At 42.4% G+C, this 15,764-nt stretch overlaps 1 protein-coding gene across 2 annotated transcripts in view; it reads left to right on the forward strand.

The window, feature by feature from the left end:
• FBXL7 (F-box and leucine rich repeat protein 7) overlaps positions 1 to 15,764 on the forward strand; it is a 217,314-nt gene that overhangs the window by 24,379 nt on the left and 177,171 nt on the right. The window contains exon 1 of one of the 2 annotated variants that reach the window (XM_030042036.2): positions 166 to 811. The exons of the other annotated variant lie outside the window; for it this stretch is intronic. Coding sequence (XP_029897896.1) covers positions 775 to 811 — 37 coding nt within the window. The 5' untranslated portion in view covers positions 166 to 774. Of the gene's footprint in view, positions 1 to 165; positions 812 to 15,764 lie in introns of those variants that run through there. 2 annotated transcript variants of the gene reach the window in all.

Raw genomic sequence — 15,764 nt, forward strand, 5'->3', positions numbered from 1 at the left:
AAGGGCGGGAAGGCCGGGCCGGGCCGGGCGGCCGGCGGGACACCGGGGGAGGCGAGGGAAGCCCCCGGGGCCGGGCGCTGTGGCTTTAAAGGCCGGGGCCGGATCTCGGTTCCCTCCTCCTCTCCCTCCCTCCCTCCCTCCATCGCCGGCGCTGGGCGCCGGGAGGAGGCGCCTGCCGCTAACAAAAGTCGGCGGCGGCCGTTCTCCCCTTCCTCCCTCCCTCCATCTCTCCCCGGGCAACAAGTGGCTGGCGGTGGCTTCCCGGGGGAGGCGGCAGCAGCGGCGGCGGGGCTGTGAGGAGGAGGAGGAAGGCGGAACGGCGCTGAAGGAGCGGAGCAGCCCCAGCGCCGGCCGCGGGGCGGTGGAGCCTGCGCCCGGGGGCCGTCCCGCCCGTCCTGCTTGTGGATTATAACTGGAGCCGCCTCCCCTGCCCTGACACCCCGGTTGGAAACCGGGGCGGGGAAGGCGTCCCGATACATCGTATTTTTGTTTCTTTTCCCCCCATTTTTTTTTTTTTTATTTTTTCTTTGAGGGGCAAGGGAGGGCGTCGGCCACCCGAGAAGAAGCGGAGGAAATCGCAAGTTTGCTTTGGACATGTCGCCGTGAGAAAAAAATAAAACAAACCTACAATTCCTGGAGTCTCTTCCCACTCCTCCCACCCCCATCTTTACTACACCCCGGCTCCCGCTCCATCATCCGCGGTGGCTCCGCGCCCCGCGGTAGAGATGCTGCGCGGCGGCGGAGGGAGGCTGCGGTGAGCATGAAGCCGGCAGGATGGGAGCGAACAATGGCAAGCAGTACGGCAGCGAGGGTGAGTCGGAAAGGGGGTGCTGGGGTAGCAATGGGGGTCCCCCCGGTCTGGGGGGGGGGGGGTTCGGGCGAGAGGGGCCGCGGCGGGGGCCCCCCGCCGCGGCCCCTCTCGCCCGGACTCCCCCCCCCGCCCCAGACCGGGAACCAGAACACATCCCTCGGGCTCCCGCTGTGCTGAGACCCTTAAAATACCCTTAATGATGTTTATTTTAATAGGTGGGAGGTAACTGCTGTCTCAATTCAGGATGTCGGGGCAGCGGCGTGGCTTAAAATGCGGAGGCAGCTCAAGGGGTTATGGTAGCGGAACTTTGCTAAAAACTTTTAGAGCGCTCTTTGTAATCCTTTTCTACTTGTCTTTCTATCCCAGGATCCTTATATTATGCAGTATGGTATATGACTGCTTCCTGTCTGAACAGAAAAAAAAAAAAAATTAACCCCAGGAAAGGAGGGGGAGAGTTAATGTTCTCCAGCTGTTATCCGTAGATTGTACTCCTGCAATTTCGCTTCAGTGAAACTTTAGTGGGTTTGGTTTTAGATATACAGGGCCTGATTCATTCGTGTGGAAACCTATTAGTCTCGCTGGAGTTGCATCAGGGATGAATTTCAGCTGCTTTGCTGCTGGTGTGAAGGTCTACTGGAACAGTCAGCTGGTGTCAGGCAAACCAATGGCGAGTACAGAAAGTTTGTCTTCCTGCCAGCTAGTTTTAAGCTTTCTTTAACTTTTAACTGTCTTGTATATGTGTTGCCCTCATAGTATTTAGCGAACTATATAGGATATAAGTCTTCCCCTGGTAGCATTGGGCAACTATATAGGATCACTACATCCTCCCCACCCTTTTTTTCTTTTTTGCTTATTTTTTGTTTTTTTCTGTAGTTGAGGGTTTGTGGGTGGAGCGAGGGAGATGGTCCTATGGTCTGCTCGATTCTTTGGGAGTCCAGAAGGCAACTGCCAAAGAATACACCTCTCTCACATCCAAAATATGCATGAAGATTGTGAAAAGGAAGGGCGAAAAACACCACTTCTTGAACAGATTCTGCAGTTCCTTTCATTTATTGCCAAATAAACTCCGCTTTCGGAAGAGTTGAAGAAGTCGGAAGCTTTAAGCTAAAGACACGCTCAGTGTTGTGGGGTTTCACTCGCTTGATACCATTGCTAGAATAACTTGTGCGTAAATGGGGTGAACCTGGAAGTTGCGATCAAAGCCTCTTTGGATTCTTCCTGAAAGGGGAAATCCTAGTTTGTCCCCAGAGTTGAAAGGGTCAGTGTTTATGGAAAAATCGTGTTGCCGAGGGGTGTTTAGCTCAATGATAGGAAGGCATGGCTGCATCCCAGAGCTTTCCTGCGAGTTCAGAGGAATGCTTGCTTCAATTAATATACAATTTTTGGGGAGGAATGCGATGGACACTGAGTCTTCTGCAGCCCTTGGTGAAGTGGAGGAGAGCTTTACTGTTCCAGAACTACCTGACAGGAACTGCGAGGAAGAGGAGGATTGATGCAACTAGGATATTCCTAATTAATTCACCTCTTTTCTCTGTTCAGAGTGGAGGTTGGATCCTGGGAATGCAGACTACATGTGGCAAATTAATCTTTGCAGTACAGACCATTACCTGGGTTGAGAAATAGGTAGAATACTGCTTTAAAAATAAAAGAAAATAAAAATAAATAAAAAACTCCCCAAACCCCATGGCCAAAACTTCAATCTTTCAATTTAGGTAACTTGTCCTATGCATTGTTAGTGTGCTCATAGGTCTGGGTTTCCTGGCACCTTCGGTGCATCATCAATTACTGTGAAGCTTAGAGAAGCTCGTTTGCTACTTCTTTTCTGGGTGATGCAGAGAAGAACAAATCTAAATCTGATCAAGGGGGGCCTTTTTTCACAAGCTACTGGGGCTTTTGGTGCCTCTGACAACTGAACTGCTTAATTGCCATAAAAAGTTGCTTTTTAATAGGATGTAATTGTGATCCTGGGTGGAGGGGTAGCACTCTGAGGAAACACCCAATTGCTGTGTGCTTTAAGAGCAACCTGAATATCTGGGTTGAAGTTCAAAGAGTGGCATCTGTGGTTTGGTATGTGGCACTTAGTTTTCAGAGCAGTGGGCTTTGTAGGCTAACATTGTATTATGGTATGACATTTTAGGGATGGAGAAAAGTACCTTGGTTAGCTGAACTTCTTGAATGCTGTTTGCTCATTTGCTGCTTGCTAATATCTTAGGGGAGATTTCAGACAGACAACTGCAAATGATTGTTAAAATGGCTGTTGTTTTTCACACAGCCTTCCCATCTGCTGTGGAACTGCAGAACATTAGGAATTTGCCTCAATTGCTTCTCATCTCAAAGCTGAAGAGATACATTAGGGCAAGATAACTCCTGCTCAAGTTACCACTTCTAAAACACTAGATAACCTTCATTACTAGGAAATTACGTTTTGCATGGTTTGTTACATTGTTACTCTTATCAGTACTAAACAATTTTTTGAAATTCACATATACACTGTGTTTGCAATAATCTCAGGCAGCTAAGTGTTTGTGACTAATCACATAAACTACACCTTATTGCCTTATTTATTATTTTTTGCTTGTCTAAGGCTTTATTGAATAGAATTTTGGAAGCTACAGTTGTCATGTTAAGATGGACAGGAGAGTTGGATGTTTGGGGAGTCTAAATTAGTTTGTTTACAGAGTCTGGTGAATAATTCCCGACACCTTTGAGTATATCTCTTTTCCATAAATTTAATTTTCTAAGATGGGCTAAAACTTGCTCTGAATGATACTTAAATGTGAGTAAAATTTCTTCTCGGAAAATCACGTTGTGCAGATGGGATATGAACGCAACACTCATTTAAAAAAAAAAAAAGAAATTATAACACACCAAATTTTGTCTACAGGAGTTTACCTCTTTTTACAAGTAAATTATTTAATACAAGTTTATTTTCCTAGTTTTCATTTGGCCTTTTAAAATGTTTCTATATGGGAGATGATTTCTGAAAGCTTGTTTACCTAGAAAAATATGGAGCTTGAGATTTCAGGCTTGTCATAGTGTACAGTAGATTCTGACTGGAGTGTTAAAGCTTGAAGTTAGTCTTACTGAATGTGTTCCGGCAGTCATGTTTGAATAGCACGACTGAAGCTAGTAGATTGTTGGGGCAAGAAATCCATTTGATCACAGAGCAGTTCTTGTTAGGCTTGTACCTATGCAGTGGAAATGTATTCTTGGTTACCTTAGTAAGAGTGCTTATTGTCCTTCACTTTCTTACCTTAGGGGTAAATCTTTCTGTCGTTGATTTAGTTCTTTGCTAGATTTTTAAATAAGAGGAGGCATGCCTACCTCATATCTGATAGTGGAAGGAGCAGCCTGTCATTGTAGAAGCTATCAAAAATCAGGGTTTTTTTGTTCGAGGACCTTTGTTAAAAAGTATTGCTGAAAAGAATTGCAGCTGACCCAATAAGACATGATTCATCATCACTGATGAGGAGGCTGAATTGACGTATATCACCATTTAAATACTGCCGAGTTGATTAGACACCTAGGCATTTGCTCGTTGTACTTTGCTGCACACCGTTTCTGTAACAGTTCTGCGCAGAATAACCGTATGTGTGCAGGGCATGAGGCTAGGTGGGGGCTGGCTATAGCACCTGCTGTTGGAGTGGGCAGCAGCTGGCATCTACCTGCTTTCTTTGGGAAAAGGTGACTGAACACTGTCCCTCTGAACACCTGAGACAATTTTGCATCCACAGGAGGAGGACTTTAAAATCGCAGCCTTCTGTTTTATAAGGCAATTGGCTTTGTGACATGAGCTGGAGGAGCAGTCTGTGTTCTTACTTACAAAAGGAAGCTGTGGCATTGAGGTGGAATGACTGCTTTGCAAAATAACCATAACATTTCAACACTTGTCTTCTGCCCGGGTGACTTCTTCCTTAAATTATGAGACCTGAGAACCTGTCAAATTTGGGAGCAGCTAAATAATGGTACAACATTTTGACAATACCAATGTTCAGCCCTTATGAAGGGATGTCTCTTTAATGAGTCAACTCTCCAGATTGCTGCAGCTGGTGATAAAACTTCCTTTGGGTATCTCCTGCACAGTCTTCTTCCAGAAGCTGGTCTAGAGAGTGTTGGTGACAGCGTGCAGCAGCTCTGGTTGATCAGCTAGAATGTATCATGAAAGACCTGATATGACAGGAGCCTGGTGTTGTGGAGAACAGAGGATGGCAAGGGAGAAATAGATGAAATGGCAACTTAGGCAAGGAAATCAACATCCTTCCTGAATCATAAGCCTTGCTGACAAACTGATTTTTTTTTTTTTTATTTGAATCTGAATATTTAATTTAGGATGACTTAAATGGAAACTCTTTGGGAATAACTTTAACTCAGTTCTGGTTTTGAAAATGTTCCTTCTCCAAAGTTTCATTTGTGGCATTTTTTTATTCACAAACCACTTGGAGAGAGATTTCCTGTGTAGATCCCAGTGTCCTGCTAATGTAAGTGCCAGTGCAGAAACCTGCCTATGTCATGGGACATAGTTGCCACAAAGCACAGGCAACGTGGTTCACAAAGGTGGCTTTAACTATGATGCTGTGTGAGCTGGTGTACGGCAGCTGAAGCTTTCTAGGGATTGCCAGCATGTAGCACTGTGGCGAAATGGGTCAGCATGTGTTCATTCTGGAGGAGGTTACTTGCCTAAATCCCTCCCTTCAGCAGGGGAAACGGTTACAGACCTAAGGTTGCATACTTGCGTCTTCTTTCTTGAGGGTGCTGTTGGACACAGTAACTCCTTGTGAATGCCACCTTTGATTTCAAACTAGCTCTCTGCTAGTTTGGTGATGGCAAGTGTTCTGACACATCAGACATTGTGTATGGAAATCTTTTAAATCCAAAAGTTCTGTTATTCAGGACCTATAGACTTTTGCATGTTAGGATTTGTTTTCCCACAAAGTGTTGGTGGATTAACTTCACACACAGTGCTTATGCCAGGTACGAAAAACAGCATAACGTGGTGATGTTGCACTAGAGAAACAGTGTTAGCAATGGGTAAGCTATTTTGTTTAAAGAGTTGAATCATGATAATTTACCCATGGTTTATACTGGTTGTTAGAATCTCTGTTTTAATCAGGGTAAGGGAATGGGAAAGGCAGTAAATTAGCTTTTACTGAATTATTTAACTACAAAAGTGCGACCCCCCCCCCCGGTGGTATCTTCTCTGTGCACTGCAGCTTTAGCAGCAAAGACAGTGTTTGATTCTGGTATTTATTTTTTTCCACCCCATGAGATTCCCAGAGTCAAGTGAAGAGTTTCAGCAAGTTAGGTGTTAAATGGCTCCTAGGCTGTGCAGTTTTTTCCCACTTTGTTTTGATGTCTGAGTTGCATTTACACATTACTATCTGATGTGTTAAGCAAAGTTTAGCATATAGCTCTTACTGCTGTCTTGCTTACGGTTCTGATCCTTTCCCAGGTGATCTGTTGAGATAATGTACCTTGCTGCTCTTGTAGAAGTCTTTCTTTGTTCTAGTTTGGCTAGTCTTCTCTTGTACACCTCCCCGGTGTGTAATAGCTGCAATTGAACCTTAACACCCTCCGTAGGACTACTGTAAATATTACGGTGCTGCTCAATGGCACTTTTTGTGTTGTGCTTACTTACGCGATCGTGTTCTGCTTTCTGGGGCTCGGCCAAGGTTGGTTCTTGCATTTTACCTGTAGCTGGGTTTCACTCTGCTGCATTCAGGGAGTTGAGACTTGCCTGTTAGCAGCAAGATGGGGACAAGAAATAAAGCAACACTCAAAATGTCAATCCTTCAAGCAATGTTGATTTTTAAAAGTGAATTTGCACTCTGACAGTGGCCAACTGCTGCTAACCAAATGTAACGTTCACAAATGCCGCTTATGATATTCTTTTTTCCTGTAACTTCCAACTAAGCAATGCAAAAGGATTGTGTGTGTGTGTGTTTACTCAGTTTGTCTCCAGAAAGTAAATTTTCTCTAAGCTCAGTGCTTATGGTGCTTGTTGTTGTCCAGATCACATGGCAGGGGCAGGAGGAGGGCCAGATGCAGCACTAAACTGAGCTGCTGTGCTGCCTACAGTTTCTCACAATACAGTATTTTCTATTTTAAAAAAATGAACTGCCTGTGTGTGTACACAGGCATGTATGTTTATATACACACACACACAAACTAACAGATTTGTGGGGGATTTAGCAACTTTAAAAAGTTGCTAATGTTATCTGTAGCTTTCTAGAAAGTAACTTTGTGGCTCACATGCATGTTATTTCATAAAATGTTACTCTGGCATAAAATGCTTTTGGGGAAGATAGGGTCATCTTTATTTTATTTTGTTAATAGATATAAGCTAACTAACTGTACTGTAGGGAGTTATCTTTGACTTGGATGGTTGCTTCAGCCTGGTGCAAAATTAACTGGATGCTCTTTCTTTTGTACACTTAAAAAAAAAAAATTAAAAAAAAATTGTTAACTGGGTGCCAGGCAGAGGCCTGAATAAACTTTTGTGCTGGTGATGCATGACATGGAAAGCTTCCAGCAGTCCTCTCTCAGCTAAGGTAGTAGGAGTCTAGGACTTGCACCCCCTAGTCCTTCTTTTACCCATTCCCCACAGGCAGGGAAGGAAATGAGATTGCTTTGGTAACTCTCCTAAACTGAAACTGTATTTTTGTTTTCTTGAAAGAAAGTCCTTCTACAAAACTGGACTTCATAAAATCCAAGCTGATGTTGATACTGTATCATTCCTTGTGGAAAAATATCGACATGTATTCAGAATTGGGTACGTGGTTTTAAGTCTATATTGCTAACCCCCAAAATCTCAGCAAACTTTGTTTTCAGTCCTTTGGCTACTTCTGGATTCCTCACTTTTGTGAACAATTCCTAACTAGGAATTGGTTTGTTTCTTTGTGGGTCTTGTTTGTGTTAGGGAAGTGATTGGCAGAAGGCAGTGGATGACATTTGAAGGCTGAAATGTACAAGTGGTTTATTTTTGCTCTGTTTTGTAGTCAGCTATCTCCGTATTCTTTAATACAGGACATGTGCTTTGCTAAATTAGGGCAACTATTTAATTAAGGAGGAAAAACCTTCAAAACTTGAAAAATGGGTGGTGGGCTGCCAGTAGAATCTGTTACTACTTCATAAGGAAAGGGAATATGCAACATTTTCTAGGTATATATATGAATGACTTGTGATTGGATAGACACACTGCGGGACTTTGTTACTCAAGTAGCATATAGGCTGAGTACTAGTAGTGTTGTTGTAGCTGATATTGGGGAAAAGCTATTAGTTCTGTCTGATCATACAGATCAGTTTAGTTCCAAGTCTGTGTGCCTCCTAGCATAGACATCACATTAAGGACAGTTTTATGCGGGACCTCCTTGGAGGAGTTGAAGCTTAGAGGAGGTGCTATCATCTTGATATTATGCTGTAGGTCATTAAAGAAACCCCTGTTATCCTAGATCACACCTCTTATATGCTTGCCACTGTGGTGTCTGTATCTGTAGATGCCTGTTTGTACAGAAGGAGAATTCAGCAGGGACTATGGCCATTCTTCTCAGGAAATTATTAAGGTCTACGTATTGACCAAAGTAAGGATCTTTACTCGAAGAAGCTCTAAAGCAGAAACAAACAGGACTAAACTGTGCTGATCAGAGAAATGCTCTTGTATATCATCTATATGGAGGTGTGAAGAAGTGCTGTTGTGATTGTGTTACATAGGCTGAACTGTAGGAAAGCCTGGAATAGGCACAAACAGTTTCAAGTACTGCCTTGTTGTGGTTTAACCCCAGCTGGCAACTAAGCACTATGCAGCCGCTCACTCACTTCCCCTCCACCCAGTGGGATGGGGGAGAGAATTGGGGGGGGGGGGGGGGGGGGAGGAACAAAATTCATGGTTTGAGATAAAGACAGTTCAATAGGACAGAAAAGGACAGGAAAATAATACTACTAATAATAATAGTAAGAGAATATACAAAACAAGGGATGCACAATGCAATTGCTTGCTACCCGCTGACTGATGCCCAGCCAATCCCCAAGCTGCGGTGTGCCCCGGCCAACTCCCCCCAGTTTATATACTGGGCATGACGTCATATGGTATGGAATACCCCTTTGGCCAGTTTGGGTCAGCTGTCCTGGCTGTGTCCCCTCCCAACTCCTTGTACCCCTCCAGCCTTCTCGCTGGCTGGGCAGGAGAAGCTGAAAAATCCTTGGCTTAGTATAAACACTACTTAACACACTGTTTTAATTGTTGCTATCAACATTCTTCTCATCCTAAATCCAAAACACAGCACTATACCAGCTACTAAGAAGAATATTAACTTTATGGTAGCTGAAACCAGGACAGCCTTAACGGAAAGGCTTGAGTTGGCTTTGTTTGAACAGATATTTAAGGAAAAGGCTCCAATTCTGTGCCAGTATCCAAACTCAACAAAAGGAATTTCTTGGCAAAGGAGGTCTCTTCACCCTACGCACTTTTGTGACTTTTGCCTTAAACAAGTAAATGAGGAAAAAATTGATGGGTGATTTTTTTTTTTAATTTTATTTTTTTTTCCCTTTTTTCCTATATGCATTTCCTCCACCCCACCAAGCACAAACACATGTTGTAAGACTACCTGTCCATGCAAATGGATGTTAAACAGAGGTATCTGTATTTACTCATACTGGGTAATTACTGTAGGGATCTGCATGGCATTGGGAATCTTTTTCTTTCCTGTGCTCAACAGCACTGTTTGCTGAAAATGCAACCTCAGGTTTCATTTATGTGCATGGGCTTTTAGACAGAGGAATCTATAGTGGCATATCAGTTATTGCTCTGATTTTAGTGGATCTTTGCTCATTGGGAAGGGTTTGTTTTCTAACACATCTGTCTTCAGAATTGAGATGTGAAAATGCGTAACGTACAGCAACTTGCGTTCGGAAACAGGTGGCATAGTGACTTTCTTGAGCTGAAGAGTCATGTAGTTTGACATAAAGTTGCCATCATATCCTTGCTTTGGTAGTGTCCATGGTAGTACAGTACTTAACCTGGAGCTCTGTATTCCAGGCAGGCTGTGCTAGTGAACCCTTCCAAAGACCCTTCTTGGAGTAAAGAGAGAAACAGGAAGCTCTCTTTCATGCCCGTGTTTTGAGTCAGGAAATTCCTGTCTACAATACATAAATTTGTCATATCAACATTTTAAATCATGTGACACGTTTCTTTCTTGGGGATTTGTGTACAAATGTGTATTATAGCTGCAGGAATACTATACTGAAGTCTTCTCAAACAGCATACTAACTTGGATGAAGGTTAATTTTTTTAATACTTTCCAGTTAATCTATTTTAAAAATTATCTTCCTTGATTTCATTCTTTGTTCCTGTAAAACCACTAATGAAATTTGCAGATGATATTATAAAAGGAGCAGTTATGAGGTCAGATGTCTCTTTGTTTATTTGAAGAAAGAAAAGAAAAAGAAGCCAGAAACACTGGCATAATAGCAGATAGTTAACCAGGAAGAACCTCTTTTCATTAAGAGTCACACAGACTTGTTTCACAGTGAAAGGAGAACTTGGATTAAGTCTAGTTGTCGCATTACAAGTGTAATCTTGTCAGTTTGTGGGGAGCCCAGACTTTTATTGCTTGTATGACTGCATGTATTGTGGAGAAACAGGCTGTCTACTTAAGGCTCTGATATTACTTTGTTGCCAGATTGCACACAATCCTCTTTCTGTGTAAGTGTGACTGCATGGGATAGAGGAACTTGGATGGTTTTTTTCCTTAAATTGTGTAATAATTACTTAAAGAACTAGTGTTTCATTTAAATCCTATCCTTGAGAGATAGTAAAGCTATTGTGGGAACTGATGAACAGAAAGTGCATGTATTTGAGAGTTTCTTATGGTGCTCGTAGCTCTTATCGTGAAATATGTTGTTGTCTTGTCACTGGTGCAATGATGTTAGTACTTGATCTAGCCTACTACTGGAGTGCAAGACAAAAGGCAACAGCTGCTCACCAACAGAAGTACTGAACAGATCATCTTTTCTGTAGTACCTAGTGAAACATACTTCTATTCTCCATATTCCATTTGCCTTTTCTCTAACAGTTTATAAGGAAGTTGCTTGTGGCATCAACATAACTTTTTTTTAAACTAAGATGATGGAAACAATAAGCTATTGCTGAAATATGTGGTGAAAATTGTTGATATTATACTGTTGCGACTCATGCTTTTAGAATTTTTGGAACCTTAGAATTTACTAAAAGAGGTATAAATAAAAGCCTCGGAGCAGAAGGACTTCAATTCCAGTTAGCCATGCTAGCATTAAGCTGAAACTAACAATATGCTCTTGTATGTCAAGAAGATCTAGTAGCTGACCTTCCTCCTTGAGTTCATGTTTGATTGTAGTCTTTTGTAGCCAGCAAGCTTGAAGGCCCTCATCTGTTTTTAGCAGGGTTTGAGAACATAGGTGCTCTTGCTGCAGAGCCTCTTGTTGAGGAATTGCTCTCTTGTTCTGCAATACTAGACTGCCAGTGGAGACCGGTACAGGCAGTAAAATTACATGACAACATTTTCCAATCAACTCCTGGCCATATCTGGATGTCTACTTTAGAGCCTGAAGTATACAAACTCACAGATTGGAAGTGACGTCTCTGGAGATGTCTAATCCAACCCACTGCTCAAAACAGTCAACTAGAGCAGGCTGCCCAGAAGAACCACGTGCAGTCAGATTTTTGAGCACCTCCAAAGATGGAGACATTACAACATCCCTGGGCAGCCAGCCTGTTCCAGTGCTCAGTCACCTGTAGATTTTAAAGAAAAAAAAAAATATGGATGCTTTATTATGTTTAAATGGAAGTGCTTGTTTCCATTTAAAATTTCCATTTGTGCCCATTCCCTCATGTCTCTTCACTGTCTGTCACTGAAAAGAGTCTGGTTCTGTTGTCTTTACCGCCCCCCCGCCCCACCCCAGGTATTTATACACATTGATAAGATTACCCCTTGAGCCCTCTCTTCTCCAGGGTAAACTGTCCCAGCTCTCTAAGCCTCGCCTTGTGTGTCAGATGCTCCAATCCCTTTATTATCTTTATGGGCCTTTACGGGACTCTTTCCAGTATGTCCATGTCTCTCTCGTACTGAGGAGCCCAGACCTGGACCCAGCACTCCAGATGTAGCCTCATCAGCGCTGAGTAGAGGGGAAGGATCAACCCTCTTAATTTGCTAGCAATGCTTCTTGCCAGCAATGCAGGCTGGGATACAGTTGGCCTTCTTTGCATGAGGGCACATTGCTGCCTCATGTTCAACTTGATGTCTACCAGAACCCCCAGATCCTTTTCTGCCAAGCTGCTTTCCAGCTGGCTATACCTCCCCAGGTGCAGGATTCTGCATTTCCTTTTGTTGAACTATCTTCCTGAGGCTCTTGTTGGCCCACTTGTCATCCTGTTGAGGTCCATCTGATCACCAAGCAACCCCTTGGTGTATCAGCCACTCATCCCGGTTTTGTATCATCTGGGAACTTTCTGAGGGTGCACTCTGTCCCGTCATCCCCGCTAGTGATGGGGCTCCGGGTGCACTTCATGCTGCTTATCGCAACAATTTGTGCCTGGCAGATTAGTCAGTCTTCAGTTTGTCTCGCTGTCCATTTAGCTAGTCTGTGCTTCCTCAGTTTGGTTATGAAGGTGCTATAGGAAACATAGTTGGAAAGTCTTAACCGAGGTCAGGATAAACCACATGTGCTGTACTCCCCTTATTCACTGAGCCAGTCATTTGATTGTCAATGTCTGTCAGGTTGGTCAGGCATGACTTCCACTTATAAATCTATACTAATGACTCTTGATGACCTTCTTGGCTTGGAAATGTTTTCCAGGAAGCTCTGTCACTTTTCTGGGATTGAGGTGTGGCTGACCAGCCTGTGGCTCCCTAGATTGTCCTTCCTGCCCTTTTTGAAGATAGGGGTGATTCTTGCTTTCATCCAGTCCTCAAGAACCTCTCCTGATTGCCGTGACCTTTCTAAGATAATTGAGAGTCACCTTGCCTGTGGCATTGGCCAGATCACTCAGCCCTCAGAAGTGCATCCCATCAGGTCTCATGGAATTGTCTGTCCAGTTTGTTTAAATGTTTCTGAACTTGATCCTCCTGTACTTCTACTGGTTACTTATGTTTACAAAAGGTACTACCAGGCTTTCAGCAGCAATAGAGTTCAACTGTAGCAAGTTCTGGCAAGTGTAAGGCTGTCTTACAGTAGTTGAGTATCTCTAAACAGTGTTCTGTAAACTTGTGTCTACAGCTGGTTTGGAGTTTTTCAGCTATAATTTATTTCTACCTTCTATTATTAAGGTTAAAAAAAAAATCTTCATTTCCACTGTGTAAAGAAACTCACTCTTTCTCAATGACTATGCTTTCTCTTGGCAGAGGACAGATAAAATAGAAGAATCCTCTTAAGAGTTGTGGTGGTAGAATCTGGCTCTGTTTTTTAGGTATTTTTTTTCTTTTGTTGCTGTTTCTGACAGCATAAATGGTCTGTGTTTTTATGAAAAGCTGCTTCAACGGAGTTTTCCTTGTTTCAGAAGGAGCACCTAGCCCAGGATCACATTTTTTTGCTCTCCTAGAAAATGAAGATTGTTGCTTTAATTAATGAAGAAGTTATATTTCTATTAATCATGGCAGGAAACAATTTCTGCAGTTTTCAAGTTGATATAACCATGACTGGTAAAAATGCTTGACAGTAATCCATATTCTGCTGGTGTAAAGATTTGCTTCTTTCCTCATATTTTAGAATTGTATCCAAAAGGATTTAAATCCCCCATTTAAACTATGGTGCAAGGGGTAGGTTAATTTTCAAGTTTAGAAGAAACAGCTTATTTTTCATAAGTGAAATAATGAAATAACAATTGTCTTAAATTTTCTTCTGAAAACAAAAAGTAATCATTACCAGATGACACAGTTAATTTTTAATGCTCTAAAGTGGTCGTAAATCCTTCTCAGTTTAGAATCTTCTATTTAAAACTAAAGCCATGTATAACACAATGTATTTTGGGTTTTGCTGCTTGTCAATGGAATTTACATTTTGGTTTTAGTACCAAAAAGCTACCTTTAGGTTTATTCACCTGTTAACATTATCTATTCCTTGAACATTTGTTCTGTGTGGGAGAGGGGGTAACTTCCTAGCAAGATGGAAGATTAAATGCCCCGTGACATAATCAGGTCTATGAAAGATACTGGGATCTCAGCTATAACAACAGTGCCGGAATTAAAATGTTCAAACATAAAAGATTTTAGGGATGACTTTTTTGAAACAGGTTTTCTTTCCATTTGTATGTATAGACTATACAGCCTAGTCTGGTATGAAGTTTTCTTTGGCACTCATTAGGCATGAGCAGAATATTTTGCTTATGTCTTCATTTCTCTTGGGAAATTATTGCTCTTTATTCCCCAGTGGGTGTACCTTTTGTTGCACTGTGTGGTTGTCTTTATAGAGCAACATGAATGCTTGTTGTAGGTTTTTATTTCTCTTGCCAGGAACTGCTGGAACAAAGGTGAATGTGAGACTTCCTTTCCCTTAAACAATTACTAATTTTTCCCACTTTGACTCTGGTTTCAAGAGGCTGCATGTGAGAGAGCTTTTCTCGTATCTGAGAAATTATCCAATTGTGAATGGGCTTACAGTTTATCAAGAGGTAACACAGGAATTGGGAGCAAGTGGAAGGGTTAGTTTCAGTTTGGTTGTCCAGGAATTTATTGGTTGAAGGATTGTATTTTGATTTAGGGCTTTGGTGATGATGTCATTTGCTTCTCGTTGTGAAAGTACATAGTATGTCAAACCGTAGTTCTGACTCTGAGATGAACTGGAATGACTGTCTGGCATCTTAAAAATTGTACGTGTTTGTCTAGTTGTGGGTCAGGTAATGAAGTAGAATTGAACCACCTTGTTACTTACCTTTTCTGAGCACAGGAAGAAATGTTGGCAGCAGAAGTGGGACACAAGTGAATGTTGCAGACCTGTTCCTTTCTGGGTTTCCTGCTTTCATTTTGCCAGGCCTCATTTTCTGTAGAAAATATATTCATGCCCTTCTGTGGATAAGATCTCCTGCTCTCCCCCTCTCCGTGTCCTTCACTGAGGTGTAGGGTTTCTTCATTAAGTCCCTACATGAGCAAAAACATTCCTAGAAAGTGAAGTTTGGCTTCCATAGGATTAGAATATAAACCAGAACAAGTCTAGTCAGACACAGGAGCCTTTCACGCAGCAGAGTTGGCTGTTAGTGGTTGTGTGGTTTGTCTGTTTGTGCCTTTTAAGCACCAATTAATCCTACCCGTGTTTTCCTCAGTTTTCTTCCTAACTGAGGTATTGGTACTTGGCTGAAAGGAATGTGGTAGGTAGGACACAGAGCTTGGTCTTTTTGTGGATTAAGTCATACTGATAACTGCCTCGTTTCTAACGCTAGCCGTCCATGGTTTTGAGGAAATGTAAGACAAATTGTGAAGGATTCTGAAAATCTAGGAGGTATTTTCGAGCCAAGGCCAGGTCTCTAACTATGCACTTGAGAGAAAAAGAATCCTCATACAATCTTGTTTTAACCCTATAGATGCTGGCTTATGGGTAGCAAGTGCAGTGTGGACAAAATCGCTGTATGATCAGTAGAACTTATTCTTCTAAGTTTTTCTTTGTTAGTTTGTAAATACAAATCCTATATTTACCAAGGGCTGAAAGTGGTGGTACATGGGCGTTGGGCAGCCCTGTGAAGAGAGCCCTCAAGTCTTCTGGCTCATACCCAAAAGCAACTGTTTTGTGCAAGATGAGTCCTTTATCTTATATGGTAAAGTCTTCCAGTAGGTACCATTCTCCAGAAATAACAAACACAGTCTAGTACAAAAACTCCCTGTAATGGTTAGGGTAGATCAAGCTCACCTATTGGTATGCAGTAATGTAGCCCTGTAGTCCTGGATGGCTGATGAGGAAGCCTGTTCTATGTAGCCAGGTAAGGAAGGGCAGGGTG

The sequence above is a fragment of the Aquila chrysaetos genome, chromosome 18 (assembly GCF_900496995.4).
Source record: "Aquila chrysaetos chrysaetos chromosome 18, bAquChr1.4, whole genome shotgun sequence".
Lineage (NCBI taxonomy): Eukaryota > Metazoa > Chordata > Aves > Accipitriformes > Accipitridae > Aquila > Aquila chrysaetos.